Source organism: Melanostigma gelatinosum (genome assembly GCF_949748355.1).
Source record: "Melanostigma gelatinosum genome assembly, chromosome: 21".
In the NCBI taxonomy this organism is placed as follows: Eukaryota; Metazoa; Chordata; class Actinopteri; order Perciformes; family Zoarcidae; genus Melanostigma; species Melanostigma gelatinosum.
The window spans coordinates 12,558,415-12,578,470 of NC_136654.1; the positions used below are offsets into that span (position 1 = coordinate 12,558,415).

Below are 20,056 nucleotides of genomic sequence, written 5' to 3' on the forward strand. Positions count from 1 at the left end.
CTTATATAGACCCTTTTACAGTTTGCAAACAATGATGACGTACATAAGTGAGCTCACCCAGTTTAGCAACAGAAGGACGGCAGCTTGTCGAGCTCTGAAGGACATTAACCACCAAAGATCACGAACCGAAACAAATAGACTTCCCAGATCCATGTGCTCTTAGTGAGCGGGTAGAAAGTGGCCAGAAACCTTGCATGTACTATTACACCAACGAGGAATGATGAGCATGCATATGACTAGATGCTTTGAACTATGTTATCTGTGGTGACTTATACAGAAAGTCAAATACAACAACATCCACTCTGAGGTTTGACTTTATTGATTTTGAAATAGGGCGCTACAAACACAAGCACTTTGATCAGTCCAGTGGTAGCCAACACGTTTTCATAGCTTGCACATGTGACCCTGTTAACTGGTGACCGTCAGCATAATACGCCATGGTTGCTCGTAGTGACGGCAGTTGTTGAAAACATAAACAGAACATCAGCCTTCAATAAATTCAAATACATACTCATCTGTGTTTATTATCTACGCCAACTATTAACGTACGTTACTACGAGCAACCCTGGACGTATTTGCCTGAAAGTCACCAGTTAACACAGTCACTCACTAAACTGAAACACCTGTTGCTCTGAAACGGTCGTGATCCTGTAGAATTTGAGTCTGCTGTTAGAATATCGATTCTGACAACCAAAGAACTGGACATTACGATGCTGGTGACACTTTAAATTCAAAGTTCAAAGCTTGCTAACTCGTCTAGATGGCTGCAGAGTAGAGATTTCAGATGAAAATACCTGTATCTTCCGGGTTACAGACGTCTCTTTCCAAATGTGAATCTATATAAAACTATTTAATAAATGAATCATTTCAAATTGTCTTTGGTACTTTTGTTATATAAAGACATGCAATGATGATTGTCAGGTGATATGTACTCTGAAAATGAAAAGTTCAGAATTAACACAATCTTCCCTCGTATTACTTGGATAAACAACGTTGTCAGCTCCATCCAGCAAGGTTTATCTCAGCTGATACAGTGTCTACTCCAGTGCCTCTAGGAAACGTGTCTTTGGCTAAAGCTTCAATCGGTGGAGAGCAGAATATATAATTGAACAAATGCGTGAGTTCATAGACTTCCAGTCTGTTTCACCCTCTGGGATTTCAAATGGATTCAAATCATTTTCCACATGGCGTATCTAATGATGCCGGGTCTCTAAGCAATGCGGTCTCATCTTCTAGACTAACGACACAGCGTATGTGTGTGTGTTTGTGTGTGTGAACCTGTAATGAACCGGCCTCATTATTTCTCAAGAGGACATAGCTTGCTTTGTGTCTCCCTCACTCGTCATGCAGAATCATCATACACAATGCAACATGCACACACACGCACGTAGTTACTCTCACACACAAAAAGACACACATGTAAAGAGGTAATCCAACCTAAACCCACCAACAACTCGGCACACACACTCACGGACACATGAGATCAGTAAAGTGCATTTGCTTTGTGATGCGGGTGACTCCGCCCTGTGCTTTGTTGTTGGGTTACCCTTACTCACTTCCTTCTGCTCCAGACAGTAACAGAGGACGCTACTACAGTCCGATAGGGCAACAGCTTTTTGGATTCTCCATAGATAGCAATTGGACCCTGTTATCACATTCTCTCAACTGAAAGTCAGTCAGGCTTGGACATGGATGGATTACTGAAGGGGCCTTTCAGGCACCGGCCCAGGGCCTAAAGTGTCAGATCCTCTTGCCTTCACCGAGAAAATGTCACTCAAAGACCCACATACCAACCACGAAGAGACACAAAACAACTACAAGGAGATGCAAAACAGCCTCAAAGAGACACAAATGACTACAAATAACTACAAATAGACACAAAGCAGCTACAAAGAGATATAGAATGACTACAAAGTGACAAAGAATTACCATAAAGATACACAGGACAACTACAAGAGACACAAAACAACAACGAAAGGCCAAACAACCATAACAAGTGTTTTGCTTCTGGTGGGATGGGTGGCGGGATCTTTTGCATGTCCGTGCCCGGAGGCAATTGTCTCATAACATTTTCAGGGTCCTGACAATGCCCTTAAACAGGTGGTGTGCCCTCATACTTCATTGCTGATTGCCTTCCACAATGCTCTGTACAAGTTCTGAACTGGCGCTCATATCAGCGGTACAACAACAAAAATTTCAGTTGTCTGTGCCTGCCAACGTATACCCATACGACCATTACAAAAACGATTCATATGAGCGTCTCCTGATGTGTCACCTCTATGCTTAAAAGGACCCTATGGCCTAATACAAATTATGTTTTGTTCGTGTAATTAAATGCTGACAGATCTGGGAACACAGCAGCATCACTAGGAATAGGTCCAACCAGCCTGGTCTCATTCACAGGCCGCCAAATAATAAGGTTTTGTCACGGCCTTCGGTGTCTGATACCAGTGCACAAGGCCCCCGTCAGCGTCTGTATGACACACAACAGGCTTTCAAGTGGCCCGGCCGTAGTGGAGCGTCATAGTTTCATTCACAAGTGCTGCGTGTTAGAAAGTGACACCAAGGGCTCCTGACCAAACATCCGTACGTGACGAGTTGGGAATGAGAACGGGTTGGGACAAAGTTATTTGGAAGAGAAAACGAAGGATAACTGTTGAACTGTTGTCATTGGCCCACAGCGGCAGCAGAAACAACCCATATAGTCGGCTCTGAACACAGAGATGTCTAAGCCGGCGGCTAGAAACTAACAGTGCTAACAGTGGATGGTTATATTGCTCAATCCCATTTCAATTCATAGTGTTTGCATTCTGCAATTGTTTTGAACCCAGTCCATGAATTATTGAGCATGTATTTGAAAGGGCTTTTCTGATATTTTTATCTTTTTAATCAATCAATTCTTCTTTTAATTAATATATTTTCTTCAATAGTTGCATTCATTTGATTTATTTAATTAAATTGTCTATGTCGTGCAGGTTCAGAACAGATACAGTATGTTCTAAGAGAGCAGTCCTCCTTTCACAGAATGAATGAATGAATACGCTTCAGGCATCTGTGCTGTCAACTCCTTGGTCTCTGATCATAAAATCATTAAGCAATCTCAAAGTGAGAAGTCTGCAGGAAGGGAGGATGTGAAGTGAGAGGGGGAGGGCTGTGGTGAGTTCAATGGCCCGTCTGGCCTTTCCCTCTGCAACTCTGTTACATTCCTAGGATATCTGGGAAATGTAGTCTCAATGAAGTGCAAACTAACCTAGTTTTGTATTGTTTTGAGTCTGTTAGCATAGGCCCCGATCCCTCACAAAGATACACGCATTTCTATCACATACGATCTGATCATGTGGTGTTTCACTGTTCATGTTTACGTGAGTAAGTATACTTTGTGTACATTGTGTGATCAAACTCCACATCCCACAATGCTTTGAGTTTCGCGCGCATGCTCCGTGAGCGCAGAAGTGGAGGCGAGTCGGTGAAAAATGACTGGAGGGGGGGTCTTATCTCGGGGCGAAATGAGATATTACGACCATTAATTGCGTTTTGTTTTCATTAAAGTTGCATTTTTATCTTTTTTGAACGCTGGCTGTCGAGCTCCGGAGGACGTTTGGTGACATTGAAGGATTTCAAGGCATTTTAACGCTGTTTATCTTCGCGTCGGAGACTCGGAACAGTGCCAGAGACACACCGCTAATCCGTTAACGCTAGTTCATTCCCTCTGCCACAATGCCGCGGGACAACACAACTCCTCTTATTCAGAAAATGGCAAAGCAAGCCTACATCACCTTTAAAGACTTAACGTCGTCGGCTAACGGGGACAATGAACTCGCCGCGGACCAGCAGAGTGAACTACTCTCCTTAGTGACCGCGGTCAGGGCTGCTGACCTGAAAATTGCTCCCCGGAAAACCAAACCGACCTCCGGGCCAGCGGAGCTCCAGAGCCCCCCGGTCACCTAACGGAGTTGTACCCCAAACCGGACAGTTTTTAGCTAATGTTTCAATACAATTCACTTACAATGTTGATAAAAATGATCGTGTAATGTTTTCAGTTGATTTAATGGTGTTAAACTGAAGTTAAACTTCGTACCTTTCAAACGAAATGTTGTTGTAATTATTACAGTTAGCTTTGCCTTTACCAGAGTCGTTAAAACGATGCTAACACCGGTGAATTAGCCGTGCACTGCTCTTGGCCTAATCCGTAGGGACTTCTATCCTCGTTGTAAACATTGGCTGCTGCTGTCATCAATGCTGTCAACACATCCGGGACCGTAGTTCTGTCCTTCACAATAACATATCACGCTTCAACAACTCCAAATGATGCAATAAAAGCTCCTTAATTTCCGTTTGAGCCGTTTAAGCGTCGCCCGAGCGTTCTTTCTGCTTTCCCTCATCAAAGTCACTTTCCTATAGTATTTAGACATATAAACGTCCATATATATTCATGAAATTTGACACGTAGATTATTTGATATGTATGAATAAATATTATTTACGTTTGGTTGGCGATCGCCGAAGAAAATGACAGCGTAATGACCGGAAAGGGCGTCACGACGGAATCGTTCGAGACAGGCCAATAGCAGCTAGCGCCAACCGAGGCAGGCCATCGTTACGTTACATGCACATCTGCGAGACGGAGGCATTCAGCATGGGGGTGTTCCTGCTGCGGACCGGCGCCTCCATACACGACCACCCGGGCATGAACGGGATGCTGAAGGTCTGCTGTGTTTTGGCCTCTTTGACCCACTCTGTGTCCGCCTAACCCTAACTTACTGTGATTAAGCTAGCTGCAGCGAGCCCTAACTTACTGTGATTAAGCTAGCTGCAGCGAGCCCTAACTTACTGTGATTAAGCTAGCTGCAGCGAGCCCTAACTTACTGTGATTAAGCTAGCTGCAGCGAGCCCTAACTTACTGTGATTAAGCTAGCTGCAGCGAGCCCTAACTTACTGTGATTAAGCTAGCTGCAGCGAGCCCTAACTTACTGTGATTAAGCTAGCTGCAGCGAGCCCTAACTTACTGTGATTAAGCTAGCTGCAGCTAACCCAAACTTACTGTGATTAAGCTAGCTGCAGCTAGCTAGGGAAATGCTCACAAGCCTGTGTTTCAGCACATAGACTGAGATGTGACGTGACTTGACGTGACGTTTTGTAAGCTTCCATTCAATGAGGGTCATAAAACGTTTGGTTATGTCCTTTCATCATGCTCTTTGAATTGTGTAAAGTTACCTTTGCTAAACCTGAGCCAGGGAGCTAGAATAGTAATGTTAGCCTGTATTTATTGTTCTATCACAGAGATTGCCCCTGTGTACACACAGCCTGAACAGTAGTGATCTCCCCCCCCCCCCCCCCCCCCCCCTCTGAATGCTAATTGTGATTTCTTTTGTAATTTGCAAATTAGCTGGTGAATTTGCATCACTGAAAAACAAAACCAACTAAACCGGGTCCGGAATTGACAGCTCATTGTGTGGCCATGTCTTGTAGAAGGACCCTGTGTCAAAAATCATCTTCAAGAGCTTTATTATTCATCTTCTTATGCTCACATTGTGCAGATTCCTGAACAAGTTGTTTGATCACATTACCTCAAACTAATGCAAATCACATATGATTCCGTTTTTAGGAACACAGGACTTAATGGAAACTTGAGTGACCGGGTCCATGAACAACGGGGGTCAGTAGGAACCCATCAAATTCTGATCTTGGGTCCTCCTGTGGCCTCGACCGATACGATCAACTCCATTGATCCGTGCAGATACCGAGCTTATGAAACTGATATAGTAGAAGCCAAAGGGCCAATCCATGCAATTTGACATCAATTTAATAACCTATGTTTAACAGTGTAATTTAAGAGTCTCTCCACTCACTGTAAGTATCACCACGGCGAGCATATGTGCTGTCAGTAGGTCTGTCTTCTGACTGTGTCCTGTCTCTTGTTCAGGTTCTCTACGGGAAGGTGAGCCTCCGCTGTCTTGACAAGCTGGAGGATAACCTGACCACCGTCACCGTCCCGCCTCACTTCGAGCCCCCGTTGGCTCCGTTCCAGACGGCCTCCCTGCGGCGCTCCATGCTCGGTCGCCGAGTACTCGGAGGATAGCGGGCCGTGCCTCCTCACCCCTCTCTGGGAAAACCTCCACCAGATCGACACGGTGGAGGGGCCCTCCGTATTCCTGGACATCCTAGCACCTCCGTACAATCCAGACGACGGACGGGACTGTCACTATTACAAAGCCCTGCAAACTGTGGCAGAGGGGGGACCGGATGGAAAGAGCGACGAGGAGCAGCAAAGAGAGGAGACGTGGCTGCTAGAAATCCCACAACCAGAAGACTTCTGGTGTGGCGGGGAACCCTACCCAGGCCCTGCAGTCTTTTTCTGATTGCAACCTCTGATCAGAGGAACTATACTGCAGTATATGACAGTGATGACATCGTGATATCCATCCATCTCCAAGAGGAGACTTAGGAAAGTCAAACATGAGGGTCATTATTACCTGGAGCTCAAAGGGATTGGCTGCCTTGCTCGTGGGTGCTACAGCAGGGCTCTGACACGCCCCACACAGAATAAGGACCACAGCCTTCTACAAGACATCGATAATGTCGTCGCGTGCATTCCTAATATTTTCCTTCTCACCGTTATGTTGGCTTGTACACACATGAATGTCATTAGCCAAACGTTCTGTGAATGCTGGGGTGTCATTAGGACATCTTATCCTCCATGTGGAAAGCCTTTTACACCTTATCTTTTCCTCCACGTCGTGACATGTCTGATGAGGGATAAATATAAATATATATAAATATAAATATATATACATATATATAAATAAAATGTGTTAAACTTATTCCAGGTTCCTACACAGGTCTAACCATTTGAGGGAAAATCAGCAGATGTTCAGCTACATACTACTCTACATGTTGTTGCTGTTGGGTGGAAACCATGAGTCCAAAAGAGTTACTGTTCAGGAAACAGCACGTCAATGTTATGTTATTAATGTTTCCGCCCCAAATCAAGCTCAAATGGAGTTACAAGGTTTTTAACTCGCCAATGTCCAGATATGTCAGATTAGAACAGCGACTCAGACGAGCTCACATAGTTAGCTAGCTGCGCTAGTGCTCTCAGCGAACTCCATCAAAGTTCAAAGTTCAAAGTTCACTTTATTGTCAAAGTTTCCACATGTGTTATGCATACAGAAAATTCGAAATGCCGTTTCTTGCAGTCCCACAGTGTAATATAGACATGAACATATAACATATAATAGAATAAAATAGGAAAAAAAAAAAGTTAAGAACATAAGGGCCTAGATAAAGGATTAACAAGTAGCAGCAGAGAATAAAAAGTGACTGGTGCTGGATGAGGGAAGGGTGTGTGAGGGGGGTTTATGTTCGTAGCAGCAGAGAATAAAATTAAAATAAATAAATAAAAAAAAGTGACTGGTGCTGGATGAGGGAAGGGGTGTGAGGGGGAGTAGATGTCCTGGTATGTTCCATTTGAGGCAGTGGGGAAAGGTGGGTGAGGGGGAGGGTAGAGAGGTCAGGGGAGAGATGGCAGAGATGGCAGGGGGGGAGAGAGGGGGAGCGAGAGGAGAGAGGGAGGGAGAGAGTTCAGCATCCTGACCGCCTGGTGGAAGAAGCTGTTCCTCAGCCGGGTAGAGCTCGAACGGAGACTGCGGAACCTTCTCCCTGAAGGCAGGAGGCTGAAGAGGCTGTTGGAGGGGTGGGTGGGGTCACCCGCAATGCCGAGTGCTTTGCGGGTGAGGCGGGTGTTGTAAATGTCCTGTAGTGTAGGGAGTGAGACTCCGATGATCCTCTGGGCAGAGTTCACAATGCGCTGCAGGCTCTTGCGGTTGGAGGCGGTGCAGCTTCCGAACCACAGCGTGATGCAGCTGCTGAGGATGCTCTCAGTGGCGCCTCGGTAGAATGAGAGCATGATGGGGGGGGGGCTCCTGCTCGCTTGAGCTTCCATGATCACAACGTCAGAGTTACATGTGATGAGCAGCTCCATCCATAATCACAACATCAGAGTTACATGTGATGAGCAGCTCCATCTATAATCACAACATCAGAGTTACATGTGATGAGCAGCTCCATCTATAATCACAACATCAGAGTTACATGTGATGAGCAGCTCCATCCATAATCACAACATCAGAGTTACATGTGATGAGCAGCTCCATCTATAATCACATCAGAGTTACATGTGATGAGCAGCTCCATCCATAATCACAACATCAGAGTTACATGTGATGAGCAGCTCCATCCATAATCACAACATCAGAGTTACATGTGATGAGCAGCTCCATCCATAATCACAACATCAGAGTTACATGTGATGAGCAGCTCCATCTATAATCACAACATCAGAGTTACATGTGATGAGCAGCTCCATCCATAATCACAACATCAGAGTTACATGTGATGAGCAGCTCCATCCATAATCACAAAATGTGAAGTCACAAGCTATTTTTAATGTTTTTCATTGGTTGAAATGTTTGTGAAGATGACTGACCAATAGCACAAGAAAAATGAAAGATGAAACATGGAGCTACAAGGTTTCCGCTCGACAGCGACGATATTCTGTGGTGTCATTTCTACTGTAATCTAATCCAGAGCGATGCGGCCAGTGGACGGGCGATGAGAAAATCAAATATCACAATATTTTGGAATAAATACCTTGATCGATACTGCCAAGATATTGTAGGGGTTGACCATTGGCGCTTTCACAAAATATTTACACAGTGAGAATTTTTGATAAATCATCAGTCATGTGGCTGTCATGACTTAGTGGGTAAAGGCAACAGCTAGAACATTCCTGCTCAGAAAATGACTTTACTGTGATGCAGCCTGTCAAACCGGGAAAAGACAACACTTGTGCCACATTACCATATCCAATACCTCTCGTATCAACATATTGATTTAATATCAATAACTGGTAAGTAGACTGTACTTGTATAGAGCTTGTCTTTCCAACCACTTAAAGCACTTTCACTCTACATGTCATCATTCACCCGTTCACACACTGATGACGGGCTAAGTGCCATCTGCCTATCAGACTCCCTCATTCACACACTACGGGAGTCATTTTGGGGTCACGTGTCTTGCTCAAGGACACATGGACATGCGGAGCCGGGGATCGAACCGCCGGTCCTCTGATTGAAGGACGACCCTGCTCTCCGCTTAGCCACTGCCCAGCTCTGATATGGTCTGTAATCTATATGATGCTTAATATTTAAGACATTTATTTGAGAACATTTGCGTGCCCTAAAGCCGACACACTCGTCACAACCTTCAGCTTGATGAGCGCTGTATCACTGAACAGTCTACATGTCACTGTAGCTCACATCTCTGCAGTCCAGCGGCTGCACACGGGTCTGGTGGCAGTTTGACAAAGATTCTGTTACTCTGATGTTGAATGTATGTGGATCAATGAAGTCGATGGGAATAACCGTGGAGCAGCTAGCTGGCATGCTGTCTCTCTCTGGTCCTTCAGAACAACCAGCGCTGCACATGGTGCCTTGTAAAGTAGAGCTTCGTAGATCAGCTTCACATGAGTCAAAGTACCTTCAAAGAATGCAGTTGGATCAACTTTACCACCGAACTAAAGTTCAACACTTTCTGGGTCCTTGTGAAATGAAAGCATTGGTGGAGGAGCTCCGTCTCAAATGTGAATTATTTCTTCCATCGTAGTCCGTTTATTTTTACCCGTTATGCGGAAAGTTCACAAGCACTGCACGAGTTCTGCCCGGAAACCTTTGGCCATGCGCCCGTTAGCAGTAGATGCTAACCAAAGTTAACAGAGCGCCACATGCTGCCTCAGTCCAGCAGGAGGACACTTGGACCGCTGGTGCATTAGTCAAGGCTTCAGTGTGCAGTCTGAGCTCACACATGTAGATTCTGTTTGCCTTTTAAAGTTGATAAAGATAACAATTCCAGATATTTGTGTTGTATTTATTCTAAATATAGTGGGATAGTTCAAATAAGTACACGTTTTTGGTTTAGTAAGGAGAGAAATAGCATGCTCTCTGAAGGTAAATGTTTTATTTTATAATAAAAACACATGCATAAATTGGTGATGAAAATCATGGCTAGAATGCACAACATTCTTGTGTGTCTGGTGATTGTCACCACACAACCTGGACAGAAGTAAATAAAAATAAAGATTCAGTCAAAACTGTTGCACACATGACGCTTTCATGAAACAGGCTCAGACCATGGGGTCCCGACCCTCATCTTACTGAAGATCTTCCCCGTGGACCCCAGAGCGATACTATTTCAATGTTTCATTTTTTATTTTATTCATGCTTTTTAAAGAATTATTTGGAATATTATCAGATTGATTGTTGTGGCCCCGTCGGGGATTACCCTCTGGGGGCGAGCGCCCTTATTTGTGGGGTTCCGTGTGAACTCTCCGGGCCGAGACTTCCTTCTCTGTGCGTTGCTCGTTGTCTGATCAGCATCTCGAGACACATGACTGCAGTTGAGAGAAGACACGTGTGACGGGATTGTTTCACGAGCTAATTTGAAAACAATTTAAAGCTAAATCATCGTCAGACGACAGCCGATGATTTCCCAGAGTGCATTTCAATGCGTTCCACCTCTTTTGCTTTCCACGCCGACACCTGCATTCAAGCACAGCCTGCTGCGACGTGATTGGTTAATGCTACACGGACAACGAGCGGAAAACTAGAACACTTCCGATGCCAAAGTCCCGTTGCCTACAGATTCTACACGTGAGAGCAGAGCGTGTTCGTGGAGATGGGAAAGCAACCAAGTGCACGTATCCAGTTGTATCAGATGAAATAGAAGAGCTACATTTAAAGTATCACTATCAGGTAGGTCGGCAGACACACACGTCCTCATGTGCTCTGTCAATATGCTAATTCGTTGCGAAATTCCAAAAATAATAATCATCTGTTCTTCCTTTCCCTCCAGGTGACAATAATAACGGAACTGATGATGTTTTGAGAAGATATAAGTTTCATGATTAAACACGTTGGTAGGATGAGGGTCAATGCTGTGAATGTTACACTGGAGGTTAGTGTAACAAAACTAAAAAGTTGAATATGAAAGGAGATGTTTATGTTATATTTAGGGCTTGAGTGTGCAGGAGAAGAGACTGAGAGGATGAACGGCCAGCAGGACAATGACCCTCAAACAGAGAACGCTTCGAAGAAAAGAAGAGCACAAAGGTCAGCGTCCGGACAGGCCAAGTCTTCTCCCACACGTCAACACAGTCGAGGGACTTGTGGCAGAATTTCAACATTATGGTCAAGATGTAAATCTAATTTAAATCTGTGTAAAGTTCAACATTTAAACAAATTTCTATATCTGTCCTAAAAGCTTCCATTGAAATCATTTTCTCCTTCTTAGATTCTTTTGTTCCACGCCGTATTGGTTCACTCGATTTACGTTGTCTTTCAAGTAAAATATCATTTAATATAATGCCTTTAATCATGTCTGCATGTCCACACACACACACACGTATGCTTTAGAGGCCCTGCAGAGGACACAGTGGCACAGTGACAGTCAGGTCAGTGGCTGTGGCTCATGTTAAATGCAATTATCCTCACTTTCCAGTGTAAAGTCTATCAGGCCAGTATATCGGCATGGGGAATACTTGTGGTGCAGCTCGAACAAGAAAAGCCATTTATTGGCAGCCGCCAGTGCAGATTTCAGATACGTGTGTCTTTTTGTCCCTCACTGGTTATCCCCCTCTCTGAATATAACGGTCACTAACGAGTGGTTGTATTTATTGGGAAATGTTCAATGATCTGCCATCATGAACATTCAACAGGTGATAGGACCAGTGCAGGTGTAGTGCTCACTGACCGTCATGAACAAAAACACAACTCAGCCTAAGGACTCAAAGTCCTCTCATTGTGCATTCGTAACAGCACATATTCAACAAACACAATGTAAAATGTAAGCAGATCTACGTGTTTATTTATGTATTAATTACAATATATTTTATTCAGATATATTTCACGTATCTCAACATTTGTCGTGTTGTTTTATTCTGTTCTATATTTACATTGTTGATTCATCTTTTTAAATATTTTGTATTTTTAGTTTTTTCACATTCGTTTTCTTCTTTTTACTATTTATGTTTATTATCTGTCCTACATAATTGTTACAGTATTTTTTCATATTTCAAATATTTTGTTCCTCTATTCAATATTCATTCGGGTCCGAGCACCGACGTAGAGGGAGCAGGGGACCTATTGTTATTATAATGTTTATTATCGTGCGTGTTTCGTCGCAAAAAGGAGGTGCTTGGGATGCTGGGAATAATTTGGCACACAAGCCAGAATTTGATGATTGGGGTGTCCAGTCTGAAATATTGGCTCGATAGCGCCCCCTATTGAGTAGCCCCAACATTGGGTTTCACCTAGCTGTATGAAATTTGGTAGGTATGTGGATCGTGAGGAGACGCACAAAAAATCCTCTTGGAAATTTTCACTAAACCAAACAGGAAGTAGTCCATTTTGAATTCTATGACATTTTTGGACCATTTCAAGGTGTCATACTTTAACGAACTCCTCCTAGAGATTAACCCAATTGACTTTAGATTCGGTCAGTATGCTCTTGAGACCTTGGCAGTGAAAAGTTACTCAAAGATCAAAAAGTTATCGAACTATGTGTCCATGGCGTGGCGTCAAAAAAACACCATTCGCCGTGAAACAGGAAGTTGTTGTAACTCAGCCGTACATTGTCTAATCTGCTCCAAATCTCTCATATGTCATAACATCCTGAGCCTGAACACATCTATATAACAATTTAGAATCATAGTGATAGCGCCACCTAGTGGCAACCGGAAGTTGTAAGTTGTGTACTTTGACATCCTGCTCCTCACAGATTAATCAGATCCCTCTCAAATGTTGTCAGAACAGCCTTAAGACCTTGATAATGCTTTATTGTGAAGATTGTAAGAAGTTACTGAAGGACGGTGACGTGGCGGCTCGGCGAATTTCGATCCTTCGCCATGAAGAAATAAACTGATGCATCTCGACTCCACATCATCAGATCTTTACCAGATTTCACATGTTTGATGAGACTCCAGGCATGAAGACATCTGCAGGCCAATTTTGAATCATAGTCATAGCGCCACCTACTGGTACCAGGAAGTTAAAGTCTTTATACTTTGGCTTGTTTCTCTTAGTCGGTAAATCAAATCAACATCAAATTAGTTCCACACAAATGTAAGAAGTCCATAATGCCAGTTCATGAAGCTTTTGATGTTTTGTCGAACGGCGTTGCCATGGCGACGCAGTCTTTGCTGTCAAAAGCGAAGGTAATTTTTAGAGGCTAACAAGCCCAAAATGTTTTAGAGGCTAACAAGCCCAAAATGTAGTTATAAAATCAGATTTTATTGGTTCACAGTGGCAAATCGGCTGAACAGCTAAAAAAAAAGAAGTAAATTGTCTAATCAACCAAATATTTTGCGGACCCCCTGCAGTACCTCCGCGGACCTCCTAGGGGTCACGGACCCCCTGTTGAAGACCTCTGCTCTGAAGCCAAACGGAAGGCAGACATTTTTTATTTTGTATGAATTTCTAGTGTCGTTTTTGCAATTTCCAGGCGCTGTGTATGATGGTCACATGGCCGCGTCAACCAGAGTCCTGCCAGTACACTCGACGTGCGTGAAGGTTGCGAGGGCCCGATCAATGCTGCTTGCAGCTTTAATTATTCTTGCAGCGCCTACATATTTTGACCGTATTTTATTTATATATATTTACTGTTCTATATTTTCCTGTATTTTAAGATTTTCAATGTTTTTTTGCTATATTTCTATATTTATATTTCTTGATTTTTGCAATACTTGCTTTTATACATATTCTTATTTGTCTTATTATGTTTATGTTAAGCACCAATATTCTAACTCCTTGAATGTGAAAACCTACACGGCACTACATGGGATTGTGATTCATAAGTGAAGCTGCTGTGTAAAGAGAATGAATGATGACATAATAAAACGCAGTTGTAATGAGTTATAATTGCTGACAAGAAACCCTTAAGCCATCCATATATCTGCTATCAACTACAGTATAGTGAGTTATAACCCACATGTTGGTTTACTGCTTCTAAATGCTGAATACGGAGGGTAAGAGTCGAGTGTTACCGGACTGTCAGTGAGGAGAGGAGGGGGCGAAGAACAGTGGTGCTCTTTGTGCAGCTCATCATGACTCTCTACAGTACTGCTCACTTGTTCTGGTGGTCAAGTTGGCGTCAGAAGAATAAAGATGTCACAGATTACTGCAGGCTTCATGAGCTCCTTAAAAGCAAAAGTCTGGCACTTGTGCTCGTTGGACATCTTCCCAAGAATCAATCAAGAAGATGAATATGTCTTTAATCTGTGTGCAGTACAGGGACAGGTCTGAGACAGGAGACCTTCCATCACCTCCAGAGCTACTTCATTCATACTCTAGGCACTTTCTGTAAATGATGTTTACAAAGAACTATAAGAAAGTAATCCATCCACAGTGTCAATGTTTATTAAGGGAGACACTACGGGTGAATAGGGCAAACTATTTAAATAATACTACCACCATGACACTTCCCCAGTTGATGTATTACATAAAGACAACATCTTTCTTTTGTTACAAGTTATCTCAAATGTTGTGATTAAATATCCAAATGAGGCATTATCTAATGGTAACTTTTGGTACATTTAGGAGAAATCTACGGACGCAAATTGACAAATTAGTAAAATGTATGTTTTCTTTCCACTAGTGTGAAAGAAGACTAGATGTTAAGGAGCAGCAGGAGTTTGAGGTGTCTCCCCTTAAAACGCTACGTCTTGGTCATCGACTGCTGGCAACATTCTAGAACTGGAGCCACGAGCTGTGACAGCCGATCAAAAGCAGCATGATCACAATCAGCAAGACAACAATCTGAAAATATGTTGAATAGAAAGAAATGACAATGAAAAATGTATTGAGATGGGCAATGCCAATAAATATGTTTTATCAGCAAAAGCCAAAGTCTTGGACTTCTATTGTATGATGGAATTTCATGTATTTGTTAGTCCATCCATTATTGCTGACGTTCCTGTAAAGATAACCATCATCATGACAATCCTTATGCGTTGTGTTTTGGCGAGAGTCTGGCGATACCATACGTACCATGATACACGGGAGGGACACCATTCAATGTACCGCCATACTGTAAGCAAGGCCATATACTGCAATTGTTAAGATCAGATTTTAGGAAAACTGCTATCTGCATGAAAACAGAGTAAAATAAAGTTGACTTATTAATGCAGTCTTAAGTCTAAGCAGTGAGATCTGTATTTTCATTTATCTCAGTCCCTGTAACATCCAACAGCAGCACTACTGTGAGAGATCACATCTTTGAAATCAAATAGTTCATCTTTGCATGTAAACATTTATTAAATATTTATAGTGGTTTTGAAGATCGATACAGTATCACATAACATAACATCGCGATACTCTATATTTTCAATATTTCCGTGCACACAATGAAATAATGAATTGTTCTTATTGGTAAAGTTTCCTCTACAGCTTCAGTATTAACTCTGTTCCATTGTGAAAACTGAAGGTCCCATGAATGCCTCTGCTACTGTCACCAGTGAGAAGAAGCACATCCTGGTGTTTATGGTTCTAAAGACATTTAGTAAATGGAATGGAAACAGGCGACCTCAGCTGCCCAGATTATGAGTCACAACAAATGATACAGATATCACAACATAAATACACACTCACACAAAATACACAATCCCTTTTGATTTTATATCAGCTGGTAAAAGTTTGGAATGACGAACGGCTTGTTCCTGCTGAATTTCAAGGAGCTAATTTAAACATTTTAATTCACAGTGTTCCTAACACTGAAGTCATTCCCTCCGTATTTGATTCAGAGAATTTTTAGGTTTTAGCAACCGGGGAGTTTTTAAAATGAAATACCTTTGTATTTTAAACTCAATATGTTTCATGTTAAGGCTTAAAAGACAAATAGATTAACAAATAAATGTAAATATATCGATATAAGATCCGGTATTTCTCCAGAAGAACCTCCATACATGGAAATAACCTTTAAAGAAAAACAGTTTAACTGTTCACTAAATAAATGATATGTGAGAAATGAGGGGGCTGCATCAGTTCTGCCTGGATGCTGTGGATATGCCGTCCATCTGTATTCTTATTGAAAGTGTATTTCTCTCTTCCTTTAAAAGTTAAAAAAGAATCACATATTGAAGTGTATTTGTGGTTTGGCTTGACAGTCTGCAAACACTTTGTGTCACCTTCACTTTGACAAAGTGTGCATACCAGATCACCGCCTGTTTAGAACCAAAGTGATACCTAAATAACAAGCGAGTGGGTGAAAACTCTGAGTCACAAATGCCACGGGTGACGCAAGTCGGGTTTTACCCGGATTTCCATCCACATGTGTTTAAAAATATATATAAATATTCACATAAAACAATTGTATTCACCACTTTCAACCCAGCGACGTTTGGGTTCAATGAATGCATCTCCGCTGACACCGATGGCCCGTTGTTGTGCTGTAGTTAGTTAGTCTGTGATGAGGAATAAACCAAACCGATACCAGCTGCGTTTATCATCCACGTATATTTAATAAATCTCAAAAGACACACCACGACAAAAGAAGTGTATGAGTTCAACACGATTTACACTCCAACATTGTATTACACGTGAACCACAACTGATTGACTTGAAATTACACGAGACGAAATGCGTACAAAAATAGAATGATTTCCAACTTTACATATTAAAGGACAAATATACATTGCATTAGAAGCGTCCTTGAACCATGTCAGTGTACAAAAACGACACACAGCAAGGCACTAAAGGGAACATATAGTCATCAACAAGCATGTTAGAATAAACACTTCGTCAATTCAATAACTTAGAACAGTTCTCTTCCTTCAAAGCGTTATTGCAGTTATTACACATTTAAACGCGCAGCCTGTTGCGCGCTCAAATACCCACTTTATATTACAACCGCCCTTGTATATTCCTATGAAGTAATGGCTGTGTTTACTTTTGTTTTCAGTAGACTGTACAGGCAAAGTGCATTCGTGTCAGTCTCTCTGTCGGTTCTGGATCAGGAACGGGTGGATGTGCGTAATTGCGCACGACCGCACAGAAGTTCTTGCTCAATCCCATCCTGGTGTTTAGTCTATCTCATAACCGTTTCAGAATAATTATTTAACAGTTATTTTTCTTTTAAGAGGTTAGTGTGCGTCACGCTGCCATGGTGACAACAACGTTTTGCAGGGAAACTATGAACAAATCCCGCTAGCTGCGCTGATGGCGCCCGACGGCCGCTCCACCCCGGAGCTGCTGGACGAGGAGGACGAGGAGGAGACGGTGGAGGACTTCCTCTCCTTCTGCCTCAGGTGGATTTTAGTGTGTCTCTTCCTCTCGTCGCTGCGGGCGAATTTGCGGCCGCAGAAGTCGCACGCGAACGGCTTTTCACCCGTGTGCGTGCGGATGTGCGTGGTGAGGTGGTCGCTGCGACTGAAGTTGCGCATGCAGATGCGGCACTGGAACGGCTTGTGTCCAGTGTGGATGCGGATGTGTCTGGTCAGTTCGTCGGAGCGGGAGAACCGCCGGTCGCAGCCGTCTGCCGGACAGGGGTACGGCCGCTCGTGGATGGGCGTCTTGCTGGGTCTGTTCGGGTACTTTCTGGGCCGCAGGATCGGCCTTAGGGGCAGGTTCTGAGGGCTGTAGGCAGAGGGGAGCCTCGGCGGACCCCCCTCGGAGCCACCACCGCCCGGACCCAGCGTAAAGTTCCTGATAGTGTTCAGCGGGGTCAGGGGTGGAGGGACGCGGAACGGATCGAGCGGACATGGACCGAACGGTTTCCGATCTTGGATACTCGCCGTGTGCATGTCCCTCTGGCAAGCAGGCTGGAAGAAACCCGAGTAGTCGGGGATGATGGGGAAGAGCCCCGGTACCTCTGCGCTGCCGTGTTGCTTGGGCGAAGAGTAGGAGGGTGGTGGGTAAGAGGCGATGGAGCAGGTAGAGGTGGACAAAAACGCAGAGGGGTCCTGGTACATCTCCCCGCAGCCGGAAGAGGAGTAAGGAGGCGGAGGGGAGTACATGTGATGGTGGTGGTCCATCTCTGCCTGGTTCTGAGCCGCCATAGTGCAACTCAAATTTCCGCTGGAGTGAAAGTGATTGGGAGATCCCGAGGAAGCCGGGGAGGAGGACGCCGAAGAGGAGGGAGGAGGAGGAGGCGGCGGTTGGGCCACGTTGAAGATGCCCGAGACGATGTTGATCACTCCCTCGGGGTTCCAGTTACCTGGATACTGGGAGTCGATGGAGAACTTCCCCATGTAGGTGAAGGTCTGGTTGCGGTGGGATGCGGGCTGAGAGAAGCCGCTGGAGTAAGGAGAGAGGTCCAGAGAGCGCTTCTCGACGCTCATGTCTGCGCTCATCAAGCCATCTGCGGACAGAAACAAAAACGGCTCGTTAGGGGGGCAACACAAACCCGATTCATTAAGAAGTTCACACTTGACAGGAAAGTGGGCTTTAAGTGAGAAAAGGCCGGTGCGCCTCGTTTTCCGTTACGCACGGACTCTGGTCCCATAATGCGAGTATATGAAACATGTGAACGAACTTTTATATTATGACAGACACTTTTCAAAAAACAAACATTTTCTGAAGCATTTTTGTAAAATGATTTGCACTCAGTAACACTCAGCATATGGACAACTTTTCATAGACTAGAACAACTGACAATTTGTCTTTTAAATACTCCACACAGGCGTCATCTTACCTGAGACATTGATCTGGTCGTAATGAGCTCCTAAGTCGCTGTTGGGGAAGATAGCCACGGAGGTCGCCAAGCTGGAGCTGATGTCATCCACCGAGTACACGCTCTCAGGATGCAAGAACCCCCCGAGATTCATCGGCACTTTCTCCAAAGTTTTAGCCGTCATTGTGGAGAGATAAAAGCACCGGGTCTGCTCGCTCTGTAATGTCTTTCTGTTCTTTTTCCTTTAAGCTAATATAATAAAGTCAACAGTGAAGCAGTGGGTCACCACTGCATGTCTTTGTCTGTCACCGGGTGTGAGAGGATGAGCTCCGCGTGCGCTTCATGCGCTCTGGCGATAAAGTCAACACTGTGCAAAGTGACTCGTTTTTTGGGAACAGCGGCCCTGGCTCTAGTATGTTTATATGGGGAACCTTTTCATTGCGGGCTGCCACGTCATTACCCAAATATGGAGTGGGTGGGGTTGAGGGAGAGGCGCTGCCGCTGCCGATTGGCCAGCAGCCTCCGTGACGATTTCAAAGGGAATCACTTGTCAATGGAGAACCCGCTGCGCCAGGAGATAAACCCGGACTCTTTCCACTCGCCGCAAAACAGAGATAACTGTCATAAAACAACTTAGAGACAGAATATACCAGAGTGCACAAACACAGCTGCTGTTCATTTTAAACACTCTTTATTGGAAATAATCTGGTGTTTCTTTTATCGAATCGCGTTCTGATATCAGAAGAGGAATTCCGGTTGAGCTTCTTAACCCATAAAAGGTTGAATCCGGTAAGCAGGGGAACGTCCCCCATACTCCTTATTTGGTTTCGATTCCGGAATATGATCATCGGAAAGTGACGAGTTATACCGAGCCGAGCGAGAGAGAAAGCCGCCCTGGCACAACCGCATTCAAATGAGACGGACAGAGGAGCGGAATTTACTCCTGAGCGCCGCAGATAGAGTGCACGGGCTCGGAAACTTGTGTCGGTCTCATCTGACTCGATAGGAAAGAATAGATTTGGTTCACTGACGCGTTAAATGCAGTCACTTGGAGATAGTTACAGCCAGCAAAATGGAAGCAGTATGTAGGCTACAGAGAGGCGGTGGTGACGGGCCATGTGATTAAACACATGAGAAAACATGATTTGCGAAAGTGACAGTGGTCTCCAAATGACCACAGATTGATTTTATTTCTGATTGGAAAAATAAACAAAAAACTTTAAAACGCGTGATCATCAGCGTGGTGCTGTTTGGTAATAATATGTTATCAGGCAACATGCTGCTATTGCTCATATTAACTCATGTTTCCCTCATCAATATTGTTACACTACACAATTTGT

At 43.9% G+C, this 20,056-nt stretch overlaps 2 protein-coding genes across 2 annotated transcripts; one reads left to right on the forward strand and one right to left on the reverse strand.

Moving 5' to 3' along the window:
• Positions 1–3,476: 3,476 nt before the first annotated feature.
• Positions 3,477–6,814, forward strand: adoa (2-aminoethanethiol (cysteamine) dioxygenase a). The gene is given in 5 exon segments (XM_079293366.1): positions 3,477–3,939; positions 4,596–4,601; positions 4,603–4,704; positions 5,923–6,050; positions 6,052–6,814. Coding segments are annotated over 5 exon segments (765 nt in total). The 5' UTR covers positions 3,477–3,717; the 3' UTR covers positions 6,359–6,814.
• A 9,781-nt stretch (positions 6,815–16,595) lies between these two features.
• On the reverse strand, positions 16,596–19,052 carry egr2b (early growth response 2b). The gene is made up of 2 exons (XM_079293368.1): positions 18,738–19,052; positions 16,596–18,404 (listed from the first exon to the last, which is right to left on the reverse strand). Exons 1-2 carry the CDS (start codon positions 18,898–18,900, stop codon positions 17,236–17,238), a joined length of 1,332 nt encoding a protein of 443 aa, XP_079149494.1. The 5' UTR covers positions 18,901–19,052; the 3' UTR covers positions 16,596–17,235.
• Between the last annotated feature and the right edge of the window lie 1,004 nt (positions 19,053–20,056).

Excerpts from the sequence above, each read along its gene's own strand:
- egr2b (XM_079293368.1), bottom strand. The coding sequence starts at position 18,900 with ATGACGGCTAAAACTTTGGAGAAAGTGCCGATGAATCTCGGGGGGTTC. Across the intron at positions 18,405-18,737 it reads CGACCAGATCAATGTCTCAG|ATGGCTTGATGAGCGCAGAC; the intron begins GTAAGATGACGC and ends TTCTGTCCGCAG.